Genomic DNA, 19,651 nt, shown 5'->3' with positions numbered 1-19,651 from the left:
TTATCTTATGGTATGCACATATCATTTTTTTAAAAATATTTTGTGAAATAAATTATAAATTACGATATTTACACTTACTTTTTTAAATATTTGGCGTTTATATTGACCTGACAAGATAAGATGATGGTTGACATTAATTTGATTAACAGATATGTGAGATTTATCATTCAAATTGAAGATACTTAATAAAAAAAAATGAAATATTGACCCATTTTAGATCCTTTCCAATTAACCTACAAGATGTAAGAATCAAAAGAATAGAACGTAGAAACAGGATTCTAGCTTGTATTTTGCTAGTGGATTTGAGGCTTTTGATGGAGAACAATTGTAAGCCATTAGGTGCTTGTGCTATTGCAGGTCCATTTATTATTATACTTGTCAAAGTTGTTGTACAAGTAGAGAGTCCAATAAGAAGTAGGGCATCTAACAAGTCTTTGTGAAAGTTGACATTGTTGAAATAAATAATAATAATAGAGAGGCTAATTTGATCTAATCTTTATATGTTAAGCACTTTAACCAAAATACAAATGTTTAAATAAAAGAATAGCATATCGGTAAATTTGTCTATAGGTTGACCTATTTTTACATCATTGTCTCTATTATTGGTTTAATGTTTGAATAAATAGATTAAATAATTCTAAATTGTAATAAAATTAATATTTATTGTATAAACAATTCTAATTTAATTCCAAATAGAATATTTTATTTATAAAAGTATAAAAGATTTTAAAATATTAACCTAGTGAAACAATAAATGATAATTTTTATACACTAATTATTATCTATATTCTAATTTTACATTGTTTGATTATTTTTAATAGTATAGAAACAAAATTAATCCATTTAATAATGAGGTACTAATTTAATTAAATCCCTGCATACAATGTTTTTGTGTTTTTGTTAAAAACTTGTATTTAGAATTTGTGTAAATGTTTGCCACAATAGTATTTATTTTGTAAAATCAAAATATTTTCTATGCTAGTTTCACAATTCATGAAAATTAATTTTTTGAGATTCTTAACTATTTTTCCTAATAATGACGTATGCATGCAGATGGAGAATTCAACTATTAAATTTAGTAATCTGAAGTTATCTTTCAATTGTTTTAAATATATTTTAAAAAGTGAAACTATTTGAAAGGTATAATATAATTTTTGACCTCTAAACTTAGCAATTAGGTCTACTTTGGTACTTGTATTTTTTTTAATTCACTTTGATGCCTGAACTTGATAACTAGATCCATTTTGGTCCCTAAATTTGTATTCCGTCAAGATTTGATAATGTGACTAGTGTTCTTGGAACATGATTGAATTGACTAGTCGGATAGATTGGACCAAGAATTGACTAGTATACTAGTCCAAGCAATAGAGTTGAAAGCCGATTGAATCGGGAACAACTCAAAACCGATAAAAATTGAATATTGAGACAAAAATTAATAGTAGAATAGGTTAAACTAATTTAATTTTTTTATATTATTTTTATGATTTTTAATTATTTATTTAATTATTATCGGTCTAGCAATTGAACTGATCAAACTGATTGAATCATGAACTAGTTGTCTGACTAGTTCAACCACTAGTTAGGTTATTAGAACATTGTATGCGGTACTCTAAGATAGTACCACATCATCTCCTGAAGATTTATCTAAATTTTTAATTTTCAAGTAATGATATTACGTAATCTCGAGTGCTACATCATTAATTTTTATATTTTCAAATTTAGATACTAAAATGAATCTTATTATCAAGTTTAAGTACCAAAATGGGTAAAAAACTATAAATACTAAAAATAGACTTAATTACCAAATTTAGGACCAAAAACTATATAATTTTTATTTTATTTTTTACAATAAAAATTATGTAACCCCTATTTGAAAATAAAAGGGTGGCATTTCATCGGTGGGTGTTATGGATTAACAAGGCCCTTTGAAAGTGATATCAGCAGGTGAGCCCAAACATAGTAAGATCAACTCTCAACCATGGGCCATTTGGTAGAAACCATCTGCACTGTTGGAGTTTTTTAAGTTAGATTGGAAATAAAATATTAAAAAAAATTGAATTTGATTTAATTATTTTCAAGTCGAATTTTTTTTGGTAACAAGAAATAAAAGCTTCAATTACAAGCTAACAATGTTGGATATTGTAACTTGTTTGTTTATTCGCAATTGATCATCAACCTGTGGAGGAACATCATGGAATATTCTTGAGCTTATAAGAGAACTTTTCATCAATCCAGCTAAAATATCAATAGTCGAGTTCACCTCTCTTAGTACTTTTTTAAAGAGCACTCTCCATTCGCGATTGTAAAATTTTTGAATGCGCACAATCAAATCTCTTTTAGAATGCCCTCTATATTTTTCATGAACACCTTTAATAGGTTGCGCACTATTTATCTCAATAATAATATTAGCCCATTTAACTTTCCAGGCCAATTGAAAGCTATCATAGATGGCTCAAAGCTTAGCTTGTAGCACTACATCTCTCAATACTTATTTTTATTCCCTACATCCAATTATCATGCTCATCTCCTACCACCACTGCAGACCAAGCAGACCCCAACTTCAGGTTGCGAGCATTGTTAGTATTTTTTTTAAAGAAACCGACGGATGGAGGGGCCCATCTTTGGTTTCTTATTTGATTCCCATTACTCCCTCTCGAATTTAACTGTCGATGCTTAATGGACCTTGCCCCTAACCATGAAAAATGAATCACATTGGTTATGTTGTAATGGCCATCTTGAAACACGCACGCATTCCTCTGTTTTCAATTTTTTCAACAAACAATTCCAAACAAATATGACCAATCTGCATCCTGGAGAGTGACCTCAAGTTTGTTTACCAAGTTAATGGACAACCAATCCTCCAAAGAGTAACTGAAAAACCGATTTGAAATTCTCAATAGGATTAATTGATTCCACACTTCTTTGCCTTAGGACAATCATGTAATACATGGAGGCTAGATTCTTGTAATAATATATCAATTATTGAGCTATCTGAATTCAATTATCTTAATATTAGATTAGTTATTAAGTTATTTGAATTCAATTATTGTAATAATAGATCAATTCAGGCACTTCACAAGCATAATCAACAGTGACAGATATTGACATTGAATTTTAAGGGATCTAATCAAAATTTTTAGAATTTTTGAAGATTTAATTAAAATTTTTAGAAATTTTAGAAGGGTTAATGAGAATTTTTAAAAAATAAATTAGAAATTTTAATTCAAAAATTCAAAAATTTTAAGAAACTTGATAAGAATTTACCAAATTATTTTAGGCCAATGGCCCTAACTCTTATAAGTGTTTGTCTCTGATAATCAAGCCTTTTTAATCTTAAATTTTTTGTGGGGGTGTGCCTCGCATTTATCGGACTCTTTGCAAGCACTTAGAAAGCTGATTGATGAGCAATTGAAGAAGGGCCAAAACAAACCCGAAGTCATGACGAGGAGCGTCGGGATGACGCAATGGAACCCTAATATGAACGTGGCATTGATGTCAACAATGAGAGCATAGGTGTATGACGTCATGACATTTTTTCAACTTATGCAACCGCGTTTTGGCAGCTCAGCAGGACTCCTTCTCCCAGTCGAACTCTGATTACTCCAGGGATATTATAGTATGATTATAACTCTATTCTTAGCCTATTCAAAGGGGCCATTGTATTCCTATTTTGAGAGGCCAATCAAAAGGCAATTAAAAATGTAGTACTACAGGGCTTTTCTTTTGGGGGTAACAAGATATGGTCGCAGATGAGTTTTGGTGAGAGTTTTTATGGTAATTATGAAGACAATTTTGTACCCCTTTTGAGAGAACTCTATGAGAATTAAGGTTTTGTTTTCAAGTTTGCTCTATGAGAGTTAGGGCTTTATTTTTGGGGTTTGAGTTTGTACGTTTAGTATATTTAAGTTTATTTTCTCCATATTATACTTTCGTTTGTTTACTCATTTAGTGACACGTCAAAATCTCCTTTGCCTGTAGTTTTTGTCCTCTTCGAAGAAATTTTTTATGTAAAATTTATGTTTAATCTTCTCTGTTTTTTCTATTTCGTTGTTTATATGAGTCGATCACCAACATTTTTAATATTTTAATATTAAATTATTATTTTACCAAAAAAATTGTATAGGAAATAAGTTTGATCTGGAGTTTGAATATATAAATCGTGTTAGTGACCTTAATTAAATTCAAATAGTTTGATTTTTATTTTGAGTTGAATTTAAACTTACACAATAATATTTTATTTTGTATGATGTAATATGTTATGGTTAAAATAGGAAAACAAATTAAGAATACCATATAAAAATTATTTTCAATAGAAATATATGTGTGTATATGTATAAAATTATTTATTATTATTTATTTACTTGGAAAAATATTTTTTATAAATATTTATGAAAATTATTTCAAAACTTTACTGAATAATATGCAAAAGTCATAAAATAAAAACTCCACAAGTTGTGTTAAAATGTGATCTATATCTTTATATATATATATATATATATATATATATATATATTTATATATATATATTTAATATTTTAATTTATTTTACTATATTATATAAGACACACATGTTAGGGGATCTATACCCTCAAAAGAAATAAGGAAAATTATAATTTAGTTTCTTAAAAATGATAAATTCATATGTTAATACATAGTAAAATTATATTTTGGCACCCAAAAATGAAAAATTCTATTTAGTCCCTTTAAAATGACAAAATATAAATAAAAACATGATAAAATTATGTTTTGACCTCTAAAAATTTACAATTCAATTCTTCTTCCCTAAAAAAAAATTTGGATTCGCTTCTGCACTTGTCGAATCTAAAGCTCCATAACTTATGTAATGATGTGAAAGCTTGAGATTAAATTTTAAGAACCCGTTCAGTCACCTCGAAATTTATGTTCAAATTTGAAAGTTTCCAACAATACAAATCAATGGAAAAATAAATAACTAAAGAAAAGAAACAAAAGATGATAAAAGGTGAATAGTGTTGATGACAAATAATTGAACAGATAGCCTAACCTCTTTTGGTAAACTTGCACCAACAAAAACTATATTGACTTTTAGTTAAAAATAATGAATATGCAATATATAATGTTATTATAGAAGACAAAGTGTGATATATATATATATATATATATATATATATGTATATATAGAGAGAGAGAATAATCTTACTATTTAAGTTAGATTAAAATAACCATTCATAATAAATAATTTCTTAAAACAAAAGACTAAATAAATACATTATTGGGATTATATATAATCAAATTTAAGCATTTGAATTGAATTTAATATAATTAAGAAGCTAAAAAGTTTAAGACTCGTAATTCACATTTTAATCACATCTAGAGAATATTGTTCACACAATTTTTACTGAAACGACCATATCTTGAGCTCTCAAAGTCGAAATGAGGTGATTAACAGTGTATTTTGAAGATAACAGACAATACTTTTATCAGTAAAAAAACATCTCAATCTAAAAATGTCAGAATCTCATTCAAAATATATTTTGGCCCTTTAAAATTTTTAATATTTTAAATTAGTAAGAGTAAAATTACACTTTAACTTTCTTACAAATAATAAAATTTTAATTTAATCCTTTAAAAATTAAATTTATACTATTATAAAAATTATAATTTAATTTCAACTCCTAAAATTTTTTCTAACTTCATCTCGTTTGTTTTGCAAATTTTTCAATTAAAAATTAAAAATATGGAACTGAAACGATTGATAATATGAAGGTGAACACATATTTCTTATCATCATGGAACCAATAAGAAAAATGTGGAACCAACAAGTAATTTCCACGACGGAGAAATGTCGAAATATTTCATGAGTATATCGTTCTTTTCTAATATATTAAAAATACTTAAAACTACTATGTTTTATTTAAATAATTTCTTGTATCATCTTTTTAATTAAATAAATTTTAAATCTAAGATTTTTATTAAGAAAATTAGTATTGTATCAGTGAATATATATCATTTCCTGACTTGATACAAGTACGTAAGGAGACTAACATATTTATATATTATTTCGATTTTATTGATTTTTTAATATATTTTTTCACATATATATTTATAGTCTAATTTTAGTTTCTTAATACATATACAAATATATTTCAATTACATCCATATAAATATAAATTTTAAAATTATTAATTAATTTAATTTAATTTAATAACTATTAATTTTAAATGTAATTGTAAAAAAAATTTAAAAGTTGATTTAAAATATCAAAATTTTGTAGCAACTGGTACGGGCCATTAAACACTGGTGCAAATCAGTATTGACCAAAACAGGCTGAAATACATTGAAATAGTCGAAGCACACCAAAATTTTGACTCGAACAAAACATAAACTACTTGATATTGGTTTGGATCGGGACGATACTTACCATCCTATATAATTGATATCGTTACAGTATCAACTACCATAATTCTTATCCATGAAAACTTTTGATTTTAATATTTAAGTAAAAATATTTTAAATTTCTAATTAATTTACATTTAATGTGATGTAAATTTAATGATAATAATTTATTAAAAAATAAAACAATATTTTAAAATATCTTAAAAGTGCTTATATACATAATTTAAATAGTTTAAGAGGTTCTTTAAAAGGGTATAGTACTTTAAGGATTTTATATCTCTAGGTAAGATGATTTCACCTATTTCTGGTAATTTAATTATTTAATTATGTTTAATTTTTTATATATTTTATAAGTTTTTATACAATATTAAAGATAGAAAATGAGATAATATAGTTTGAATTAAGTGCTAAGCAGATGATTGACAATAACTTTAACTATCGCTCCATTCAAGTTATACTGTAATTTTATTTTCATGAAACATTAACCATTTAAATTTTTTATCATTAACAATGTTATTTTTTAAGTCAAAATCAAGTATTTATCGTTGGTGACAGTGATTAATCCCTCTACTATGAGGCAAAATCGGAAAAATATTTTATAAATTTTAAATGGATTTCCTATTTTAAGATCGCTCTTGTTCTTGCTTTTGTCATGAGCACTATAGATAAATAATTAGTTATAAAATGTATCCTATGTAGCGACATAAAAATTTTAGCTTGGTCGCTAATTGTGGCGATTTATTAAAAATTTAGAAATCGAAATTTGATTTTAAAATAAACCGAGAGTCGCCACCGATCCTTTTTAGAGTGTGATCAGACACCTATTTGATTCCTTTATTTTTAAAACAAAAAAGAAGGCTAAGTTTAGGTCCACGTCAAAATCTAGAGACAAAGTAGGGCTCGGGAGTGGGTTACGCGCGAGGAAGGTATTAGCACCCTCGCGACGCCCAAAATTGGTATCTTTTAAACATGTGTTGTCTTGATTTTCAAAAATACGAGTTCAATTTAAATTCCAATCGTGATCTGATTTAAAAAACAAGAACTTTCAATTTTTGATTTTTTAGGAGGATATATCGTTTTAACACGAGCCGACAAATTCCATCCAACATAGTGATGAAATTTACGATTTCATGTTAAATCGATATGTTCCTCGATTATTAATTAAAACATAAAAATATTCATGAAATAAGAATTTAAAATAAGTCAAAGATGCAAACAATGACAATATCAATAAAAATGTTAACATAATATTAGAGCATTAGCAAAACAAAATAATAATATTTAAAGAGAAATAAAAACCAAACATGAACAAATATAAAGTACATTTAGTAATAATAATATAAGGTAATATATACATAAGATAATATGCAAAAATATAATATATGACATATATACATGATGTATGAACCTATAATGCCTAATAAACATATATGTGCAATATTACTAAATATATATCGTACTAGATACAAGTACACATAGTATAAATGAACATATGCAATAATATTAGGAATACTATGGACAAGGAAAATACATTTATACTAATAATAGTAAAAGATGTATGTACACCAAGTAATGATATAATAAGTAGCAATAGTGAAAATAATAAATACAAAATCAATAATCGACATACACAAATAATAAAAATAAAAAGGTATATATATCGTATGATAAAATAAATGTATTAATATTAATAATAAATACAATATGGATAAAATAAATATATACATGATATATACGTAATGTGGTATTAAGAATATATATATATATATATACAATATAATATTAAAATATATACACAAGATGGTATAAAAATAGGTACATGGAAATGTATAAGAAATATATGGCTAGTAATATTAAAATATATATAACATATATAGAACATATATAATACATACATGCCTTAGAAATGATAATAATATCAATAAAATTATTTTGTACACTACACACATACTTACACACACACATATATATATATATAAATAATAATATTAGAAATATACAATATAATATTAGAGATAGACATATAATAGTATAAAAATATATAACTAATAATATTAAAATATATATAATAATATATATAAAATATAATATTAAAACTCATATACATAACATATATAAAAAAACATATGTAATATAATATTAAATCATTTACATAATATATACACATATGATTTCAAGGTTAAATACATATTAAAATAATAATAATAATATTACATAAAATACACTTATATATATATATATATTAAAGTTATGTACATATATAGTAAAATACATGAACAATACAACATTCAACATATACACAATATATAATAAAATGATAATATACATAATATATAAATTACATATATAACAAAACATGTAATATGGTAATAATAATAATAATAATAATAATAATAATAATAATAAGGATAATATCGAAATATAAAAGAAACAAATATAACATTAATAAAATATTAAAATAAAGTGAAATAAAAACATTGAATATGAAAATATATATATATACACGTGTAAAGCAAGAATATATAATAATAATAATAATAATAATAATAATAATAATAATAATAATAATACTAATAATTCAAAATAACAATAATATTTAATAAAGATATAAGATAAACGAAAAAAAAGGACTAAAATTAAATTAAAAATAAAGTTGTGGGGCCAATTTAAAAAGAAAACAAAAAGGAAAGGGCCTATTTGAACACGCGAGAAAACAGTGAGGACCAAAAACGCAATATTCTCTGTTGTCCAAAACGTAGCGCAGTGCAAGGGACTAAATTGAAAACCATGCAAAAACTCAGGGCCAAATTAAAACTATCGCAAGACTTGATTATAAACCATTTAAAAATCGGAGGGGTTAAACGCGCAAATAGCCCCTCCGCTAAAAAGAAACACGCGAATCCTGTTGGAGCGGGTCGGGTCGACCCGACCCGGGGCCTAAAACGACACCGTTTTGTTTAAAATGGGGGGACCAAAACGGTGCGTTTTGGTCCCCTATATCGTTTTGGTCCCCTATATAAGTTAAATTTTTTTGAAAAAGCTCATTTGTACCGGGGGGAAAAGAAAAAAGGAAAAGAGGGAAGGAGAGAAGAGAAGGGAAAGGAAGGAGAAACTTGGCAGGGGCCATCATCTGACTGCTAATAGGAGGCTCATGGCCATGGCAGTGTGAGGTATTTTTCTAATTTTTTTCTCCTTTTTTTTGCTTTTTTTATTATTTATTATATTTTTGTATGTATAGGTGACTAAAATGGGGTTTAAAACGAAGTAGAAATATAAAAAAGAGAAAGGAAAAAAAAATCACCTCTCGGTCTTTTTGACTTCTGATTCGTTGATCTTTTGTGTTTTTTTGTTTGCCTGTATGCTATTTTTATATTTAAATGATGATTGAATCACTATATTGGCTCTGAAATTGAATGCTTTACTTCTCGTTTTTTATTTTTCCTTACTACCGAATCTGGAACCCTCCATTTGTTGTTTGGATGGCTTTATATAGCCTAATTTTTACATACTTTATTATTATTTTCTATTATTGCTTCTGTTTTGCTTGTTTACAGAGCATGGTCGATGCTACAGAGGGGTCGGTGGAGGACATGACCGGTGGGGCGGTGCTGCAGTGCTGTCAGAGGGTAGGTTCGGTGCTGCAGGTTAAGGGTACGGGTGGCTAGGGTTTGGTTAGTGGGTCTGATAGGTTTAATTGGGTTAGGGGTTTTGGATAATTTTAAGTATTGGGCTGTAGTATTGGGTTAGTGGGTTAGTTTGTTTGTAATGGGTATTGGGCTTGATGGGTTAAAGTTGTAAACGGGCCTTTTGTAATGATATTAGGTTAGTAGGTCTGAAATTGGGCCCCAAAATTGGCCTGTACATTCTATTTTTAAAAACGAAATGAAAGACTATCACACCGTACAACTGCATTTTTTTTTCATGGGACCATTTGGCAGAAATCATGTGATCGACTTGGTTTTTTCCCTTTGTAGTTAACGCTACAAATTGATGGTGGTTGTTTGTTTTTGGTACAAAAAGACAAATTGATGGTTGATGAATGTTTAGTACTGAGCTTATTATTCTCGTGGATTTGTTTTTTAGCAGCCCCTTAGGTTTGTTCACAATGAAATCTTACACGAGTTTTGCATGCGATTTAATTAAATTAGACAGCTCCGGCGGTTCGCTTTTTATTAAGGAAATGGAATGATTGGTGAACATTAATTTCTTATCATCTTGGAGAAGGTGAATATTCTATACTATCGTGTTATTTATATATTTTATATTAATAATTTTATAAAATAATTTATTAAATTATTAATATATTAATAAAAAATTGTATTTAAAAATTCAGTTGACACCCACAATGGTCAATGGATCCACCACGTTATTGGGCAAAGAAATCATAAATGATAAAACACAAACAAATCAAATGTATTTATTTGTACTAATACATATATATATTTATATATTTATATTATTTATGTTGGTTTTAAGATATATTCAAATTTAGAATTTTCTATTTAGTAATATTATTTTTAAAATTGAATTTATATACTCTTTTAAACTTACCATAATTATTGAAAATAAATTTTAATTACATTGTAGCAAATCTAAGTCTTTTTAATAAAAACATAACAATTGAGATAAACATTTAAAAAAAAAGAATAGGGTAATCTACAAAAATAGTCACTTTTGTTTGTCCTAGATTACATTTTAGTCACTTATATTTGAAATATTACGTTTTAGTCACTTATGTTATTATTTTGTTACAAAGTGATCACTCTACCGTTAAGTTCTGTTATCTCTCTAACGGTAATCCTACGTGGCAGTCCAACTAGATTTTAAGTGCCAACTTGGATTTCTAGATGAAAATAGATTTTTAATTAAAAAATTTAATTAATTAAAATTTTTAAACCTAAACCTTAAGTAAAAAAACTGTTCATCTCATCTTTTTTATTTTTCTTTCATCTTTTCTTTTTTCAATGATTTTTTTTTCATTTGACTGGAAAAATTATTATTAAGTTCAAAATAGTTGAAATCAAATTGACTGCTTCATAAAGATGGATTCAATGGAAGGTTCAGGTATGTCTTCTTTGCATTCATCTATCTCTTTCATTCAATACTGAAAAATAAAAGAATAGATTTTTTATTGTTTAATAAAAACCCTAAATTAAAATTTTTGAAGGAATTCAAGTGGATTACCAAAAAATCTAAGAATTTCTAACTCAATCGTAGCCCTGCCATCCAACTGGAGAAAAACATTAGACAAGAGAAAAGTACCATACATTTTCAAGCTTAAACATTGATTTCACTGTCAATAAAGTGACCTGAAGTCAAGAAGAAACCGATTTTTAATTTCAAGAATTTTAATTTAGGGATTTCATTAAACAATAAAAAATTCAATTTTTTGTTTTTCAGTATTGAATAAAAGAGATAGAGGAATGCAAAGGAGACATGCCTGAACCCTTTATGAAGAGGTCAATTTAATTTCAACTATATTGATCTTAATAATAGTTTTTCCAGTGAAATAAAAAAAACCATTGAAAAAAAGAAGAGACAGAAGAAAAATAAAAAATAGGAGATTGAATAGTTTTTTTAGTTAAGGTTTAGGTTTAAAAATTTTAATTAATTAATTTTTTTAATTAAAAATCTATTTTCATCCCATTTAGAAATCCAAGTTGGCACCTAAGATCTAGTTGGACTGCCACGTAGGATTACCGTTAGAGAGATAACGGAACTTAATGGTAGAGTGATAACTTCGTAACAAAATAATAACATAAGTGACTAAAATGTAAAATTTCAAACATAAGTGACTAAAATGTAACCTGGGACAAACAAAAGTGACTATTTTTGTAGATTATCCAAAAGAATATGATAACTTTTATGTTATTTAAAAAATTAAAGTACTTTTATCGATTGAGTCTTAATTAGATTAGCATGGACATAATTGTCAATGTAGGAGGACGTGGGTTCGAGTGCGCTGAAGCGCATTATCCCTCCTGTTTATGGGTTGAGAATGAACAATGAGTAGTTTTAAACATTGTGTTAGAAAAAACAGATATTATCAAAATTTATAATGAGATTATTAAAAAAAATTAGGACACTTTTACTTTAATAGTGATATTACTACCTCAAATGACATATTTATTATGTAAGTTGCACATGTCACTTACTTAAAAATAACAAGGATAAATTGCATTTAAGGTAATTAAATTATTAATAAGTCTACGCTTTGATCACTCAATTTTAAAAAGTTAAATGATCATTGAACTATTCTAAAGTTTTCATTTAAAATATGGCATTATCTATTTGCATCGTTTGCACTAATCAAAATATTTCATTTATCTTATTTGTACAGTTCAAGCTTTTTTCATGAACCAATTTTGAACGTCATGAATCTGTGAATCAAAATCTAAACAACTTTCTTTCTCAATCACTGACATTGATTGTCAAATTGATTTGGATCTAATGTATGTTCTCCTTCTTGTCGATAGGTACTGTTTCATCATATCGATCATCGAATTGTCGCTTGAAACTTACAAGTCAGGTTTTAAAAAAAAAAATTTAATAGCCCAGTAATTTAAATGATAACTTTTGAATAATTTAATGACTATTTTATAACTTTTTAAAATTAAATGACTAAAATATATATTTCTAATAATTTAGTAATTTTTAATCTACAAACGCCACATTAAGGAATCACTGTTAAAAGAAGTGTCCTAATTTTTTTTCTAAAATAAGAAATTAAAAAAAAATCGTATCATCCCGCCCCCCAAACAAAAAGGATACTCAATTGTCCAAATAATTAAAGATCATCTTATTTTTTAAAATATGGGTAAATATAAAAGTAGTCTCTTTTATTTGTCTCATATTACATTTTAGTTATTATGTTTGAAATGTTAGGTTTTAGTTACTTAAGTTACAGTTTTGTTACGAAGTTGTCACTTTACTGCTAAACTCTGTTTCCTCCCTAACTGTGGTCCTACGTGACAATCTAAATGAGTTTTAAATGCCAACTTAAATGTCTTACATGACAGTCCAAATTAAATTTATTTAATTAATAACTTATTTTCATCCTAACAACTAAACATCTAAGTTGACATTTAAAACTCATTTGGACTGCCATATAGGACTGGGTTAGGGAAGTAATGGATTTTAACGGTAGAGTGATCACTTCGAACCACGTAAGTGATTAAAACGTAAAATTTTAAATATAAATAGCTAAAATGTAATATAAGTCCGATAAAAATATATATATTTTTTTAGTTTGCCTATATCCTTATAGAAAAGATAACAAATCGGGAGACGAAAATCAGAGTATAAATACGGAACCCATTACGTAATTTTCGTATCCCAAGTTGTGATAAAAGAAGTACCATCATGGCACAGCTATTGAAAACGAAGCCTGGTTCATCAACAGTGTTGCCGGTTTTCCTCGCCGGAAAATACCAGACACAAACCATATCCGTGGATTCATCATCAAATTCAACAACCCAATCTCTACCTCCAAAGCCATTGTTGATCGTCACACCTTCCGGTAAAGGCACCTACCCTGTCATCTTGTTCTTCCATGGCTTCATGCTTCGCAACATCTTCTACACTGACCTCCTCAACCACATATCTTCCCATGGTTTCATTCTTGTCGCTCCTCAGGTACTCCCTTCTCTCTCTCTAAATTTTGAATTTGTGTTGATTCAGGTTTAAGTAAATTTTGAGTTTAGACTTTTTCTTTTTTGGGTCATCTAGGATTCGATCATTTTCAAGTTTGGAGGTTGGATCATTTTGAGTTCCTTTTATTCAAATAATTTTGGGTTGATTGTGTTTGGGTTGCTAATGACTATGGTATTGCGAAACCAAAAAATTTTGGTTGAGGTATATATATAAATTGTTGCGGTAAACATACAAATTTTGTACTAAAAGGATTAAATTGAATTAAAAAACTTTAAGAGGGTCTATAATCAGAAATAACCACTTTGTTCAATCGGCTGAATTTTTTGAATTTGGGTTAGAATTATGCATATACTTAAATATAATATAAGTAAAAATATACTTTAAACTTTTGTACTCTTTCTAAATTTGGACCAAGAAAGAAAAAGAGATAATGAACCTCAGTTTAATTAAAAAAATTAATTATATTAACAATTGAACTTTTCATTTTGAAATTTGAAAAAAATAAAGGGATTAAATTTTAAATATAAAAGAGTACAGTGACTTGGAACTTATTTAACCTATATTATATATATATTTCTTTTAACAGTGTTGTTGATTTGGTTTTTCAGCTGTATAGAGTGCCTCCCAAGGGAATTAGGGACGTTGAGAGTGCAGCACAAGTGGCAAATTGGTTACAATCAGGCCTTCAGTCTGTACTCCCTGAAAATATTGAACCAAACCTAAAGACTGTTGTTCTTTCAGGCCACAGTAGGGGTGGGAAAATAGCATTTGCGCTCGCACTCGGATACGGTGACCCGATCCAAAAATTTTCCACACTAATTGGCATCGACCTTGTTGCTGGCAACAATTTTGGCACTACCACCCCCCACATCTTAACCTACAAACCCAAATCTTTCGACATCCCATTTCCGATAGCTGTCATCGATACTGGCTTAGGTCCCGAGTCCAAGAGCTTGATGTCATGCCCTTACGCTCCTAAGAAGTATAACCACGAGGAGTTTTTCAACGAGTCCAATCCCCCACGAGCTCATTTTATTGCCAAAAATTATGGTCACATGGATATGTTAAATGACGATCTGTCAGGACTTATGGGGAAAATGGCGGATTCTACGTGCGTAAATGGGAAAGGTCCTCGAGATCCCTTGAGGCGATGCATCGGTGGTATCGTCATTGCGTTTCTGAATTACTATTTTCAAGATAATGAAGTGGATTTTAATACTATAGTGAACGAACCTGACGTTGCTCCCGTGGTACTTGATCAAGTTCAGTTCGATGCTTCTTAAGGCGGAACTTGGATTTGGGCGTGGTAAGATTTTATTATGTAGGCCTCCTTTAGATCTTTTGTTTCCTTTTGGGTAGTATACGCTTTTATGTATGATAGAATAAATATTGGTCAAAATATGGTTTTGGTCCCTCTATCATACTCGGAATTAGTGATTTAATCTCTTTAAACCACAATGCTATACTTTACTTTGGTGTAATTTATTCTATCTACTTTTACAACGTTACAAATGGTATTCCTTTCAATTAAAATGTTTATGTGAATTTTTAAAAATATTCCTTCAAACATTAAATTCAATTAAAATGTTTATGTGAGTTTTAAAAATATTCCTTCAAACATTAAAAATTAACATATAAGCATGATGAGTTGAAATGAACGATTTTAAGATAAACTTATGTTAGCATTACTTTACTACTTGCACATTTTTTTTTTGTTCATTTTAATACTTGAACTTAATAATTATATCTATTTTGGTACTTGAACTTGAATTCCGTCAATATTTGATGATATGATCAATATTTTTAGAACATGATTGAATTGGTTGGTCAGATTGATTGGATTGAGAATCGACTAATATACTAGTCCAAACAAAGGAGTTGAAACGATTGAATAAAAAATTACTTGAAATTGATAACAATCGAAAATTGGGACAAAAACCAATAGTTGAATAGGTTGAACAAATTTAATATTTTTTTTTACATTTTAAAGTTTTTTGTTATAAAATTTCAATTATTGTTAGTCTAGTAGTTTAATTGATCAAACTAATTAAATCCAGAACTAGTGGTCTGACTGGTTCAAGCATTGATTTGATTATTAGAACATTATATGTGAAACTCTAAAATTTATCATGTCATCATCTGAAATTTTATATAATTATTTTAATATTTAAGTTATGATATGACATAATCTTTGAGTGTTACATTATTAAAATTTTATATTTTCAAGTTTAAAAATCAAAATAGACCTAATTATCAAGTTAAAATGCCAAAGTTGAGTAAAAAATATATAAGTATCAAAATGAATTTAGCTGTCAAGTTTAGGGGCCAAAAATTATTGTAAGGCCCAAATTTTGCCCGAGGCCCAATAAAACCAAACCTAATTTCAACCTTAGCCCGAGCCCAAATAAAAAAAAATCCAAAAAAAATAATAAAACAGTCCAATTAATAATACATGGCCCAAATTAAAACCCCCATCAGGCCACAACCTAAACTAACCCTACCAGCCCACAATCTCAAAAATTTTCAGCAGACTACAAACTCAACCCCCACGTCAGCACTCCAGACAGGATCCCCGTATACCCCGCTCCATGTTTTCGCCCATGTTTCTTCAACACCTACAATTGGAGCAAAGAAATAGGTAGAAAATGTATGGTTTTTGGCTATAAAGCCTTCAATTTTTCATAGTAAAGGGGGGATCCAAAAATTGTATCACTTACGTATTTTTCAAGGAATCAAACAAAAAACACACAGAAGGTTGATCTCCGATTTTGTTCTCTTTATTTTCGTTTTTCGTTTTCTTGCTTCTTTAATATTTCTTTTATTTTTTATACAAATCTATTAAACAAAGATACAAAAAAGAAAGAAATAAAAGGAAAGAGGAAGGATTCTCACCAAATCCGGCCCCGTCGCCGCGTTATCGGAGCCTTCCCCTCCGTTTGGCGTGGTTGAGTCTAAAAAGGGGGTTGAACCCTTGTCTTTTCATTTTTGGAACTAGCCTCCAACAAGTAAAAAATGAGAGAGCTAAAGGAGCCCATTTTGGTATATCGCCGGCCACCGAGTGCGGTGGTGGCGCGGCGGTTGAAAGGCGCCAATGATGGGTTTCTTTGAAACCCTAGCAGAAAATAAAAGAGAAGGGAAAGGGGGAGAGAGCAAGGAAGCTCTCTGTTTTTTTTTGTTTAAAATTGGGGGAAGGCTGGTAATGGAATAATAAAATAAAAAATAAAAAAAGGAAAAGTTGGTAATGGAATAAAAAAAAAGGAAAATTGGCAATGGAATAAAAAAAAGAAAATTTTTTTTTTTTGGTTTAAATGATGATGATGAAATGGCGTGTTTGGTGGAGTGGAGTGTGCATCATCCCTAAATGGGAGATTTGCTAGATTAGTCCTTCTCCTTTGCAACTCTATTCGACCAGGCCCCATTTTCTGTTTTCTTTTGTTTTTTTTTTAATTTAGCTCTTAGATTTCATTTGGGTTACATCTGGGTCCTTCGAAACACTGCACATAAAAGGCTAAGAATATTTTCCAGCTAGTCCCTCGTTGTTTTAGCGTGATTCATTTCGATCCTTGATGGCCTTCTTTTCATTATTTACAATATGAGTCCCTCTTCCCTTACATGTATCTCATTTTAGCTCAAATTCTAACTTTTTAATTTATCCCTTAAAGTTCATTTCTTTTTTATTTTCGGTTCCTTGACTATTTAATCTTGTTTATTTTTCATTTTTTATTATTTTCAATATTCGGTTTTATTTTTATTTTCTTTAGTATTTTATTTACTTGCTCTTTTAAATTCAACCCTTATATTTTATTTTATTTTTATATTTATTAATTTACCTATATTTTAGGCCTTAGACTTCATTATTTTATGTTAATTCAAATTCTTTTAGTTTCCATTTTGTTTTTTCTTTATTTTTATTTCACCATTATTTTGTACTATTCTTTTGCCTTTATTTTTACATTCATAGCTTATTACAACTGCTCATTGTATTATTACTATTAATATCCTTACCATGTTGTCCTTTTTGCTCCATCAATATTATTTGTTATTTTTGTCTTATTTGTTCTATTTATTTTATTTTCTGTTTATAATTTCAAACTAAATTGTTTTATTTATTATCTTGTTCATCTACTTATTTCTTTACTCCTTTAACTTTTTATACTAAAAGTTCATTTATTTATGTTTTTAGATACTCTTGATTTTACTATTATTATTATTATTATTATTATTATTATTATTATTATTATTCCTAATATATATTTCATGTATACACATTTAAATATTATATCATACCCCATATTATGCATACATATTAACATTATACCGTATATGTATTTTTTATAAATATTATATTTATATATTTTTATATATTATATATTGTGTACATGCTTTGAGTATTATCATGTGTTCATTTTGATATATGTATATATCTATGTAATATCATTAATATCTTTTTATTATTTTTTAGCATGTATATACTATGTAAATATTTCAAAGATTGCATTTTTATTATGTATATATTTTTTAATACGGGTACATTTTGATATTACGTGTATATATCTTTTAATATTGCATTTTATTGTTATGCATATACCTTAATACTACATCATTTATACATTATTATTTCTCATACTATCTTATGTTCATGTTTTTTTTTAAACTATGCCATGTATATACAAGTACTATATATCTATTTATATAGTTATTAATAGTTGTTTTTTTATGATTATTTCTAATATGCATGTATTGTGTATTTACCTCTAATACTATATATATTGTATATTCTTACCATTATCTTTGCTATATTTATTATTATTAATCTTTATTATTTGACATATTATTGTTATCACTTTTTCTTTCTTACTATCATTGCATTATTATTATTATTATTATTATTATTATTATTATTATTATTTTTATCATTGTTTGTGTTATTTATTTATTTACGTATATATCATTTACTTAAGTTTTTATTTTACTTTTCGTTATATTTGATCTGTGATTATTTCGCTTGTTAGCTAATTTTGTTATTCTCGTCTCTTATTTTATTTTATATTAATGCATCTATTATGCTCATGTATATTATCCGTTTTTATTTTATTTGATTTACAAATATCACTTTATGATTTCTAATTCTCTAAATCTAATTCAAGTTAAATTAGTGTATTCCAAGCGGTTTATAATTATTCGTTTAAAATTCTTTAAAACGGAGACGATGTTCGATGTTTAGCAATTCGGAGAATCATGCCCTATCGTGCTGGGTTGCAATTTCTTGTTTGCCCAAAATAATCGGATGTCTCTTTAGAATTTCGTTCATGTTTTCTAAAAAAATTTTAAAACGAAGGAAATGTTCGACGTTCGACAATTGGGAATCGTGCCCTATCGTCTTTGGGTTGCAATTTCGTTTGTGCAAAATAATCGAATATCCCTTTGGAATTTCATTCACGTTTTCCAAAGCGAGACAATGTTCAACGTTTGGAAATTCGAAGAACCGTGCCCTACCGTGTTGGGTTTCGATTCTCTCGTTGGACTAAATAATTGGCATCCTTTTGCGGTTTTCAACATATAAATTTTTGAAGTCAAAATTCATCATGTCCTATCGTGCTGGATGTGATACTATATTCCTCTT

At 27.7% G+C, this 19,651-nt stretch overlaps 1 protein-coding gene and 1 long non-coding RNA gene across 2 annotated transcripts; one reads left to right on the top strand and one right to left on the bottom strand.

Moving 5' to 3' along the window:
* The first annotated feature begins 13,638 nt into the window (after nucleotides 1-13,638).
* Nucleotides 13,639-15,634, top strand: LOC108469438 (chlorophyllase-1). Its single transcript, XM_017770321.2, has 2 exons — nucleotides 13,639-14,010; nucleotides 14,637-15,634. Exons 1-2 carry the CDS (start codon nucleotides 13,738-13,740, stop codon nucleotides 15,309-15,311), a joined length of 948 nt encoding a protein of 315 aa, XP_017625810.1. The 5' UTR covers nucleotides 13,639-13,737; the 3' UTR covers nucleotides 15,312-15,634.
* Nucleotides 15,635-16,300: 666 nt separating this feature from the next.
* Nucleotides 16,301-17,220, bottom strand: LOC128296263 (uncharacterized). Its single transcript, XR_008286809.1, has 2 exons — nucleotides 16,921-17,220; nucleotides 16,301-16,643 (listed from the first exon to the last, which is right to left on the bottom strand). It is a non-coding gene; the product is annotated as an uncharacterized LOC128296263 (long non-coding RNA).
* Between the last annotated feature and the right edge of the window lie 2,431 nt (nucleotides 17,221-19,651).

Source organism: Gossypium arboreum, chromosome 8 (assembly GCF_025698485.1).
Source record: "Gossypium arboreum isolate Shixiya-1 chromosome 8, ASM2569848v2, whole genome shotgun sequence".
In the NCBI taxonomy this organism is placed as follows: Eukaryota; Viridiplantae; Streptophyta; class Magnoliopsida; order Malvales; family Malvaceae; genus Gossypium; species Gossypium arboreum.
This window is presented reverse-complemented; position numbering and strand designations above follow the sequence as displayed.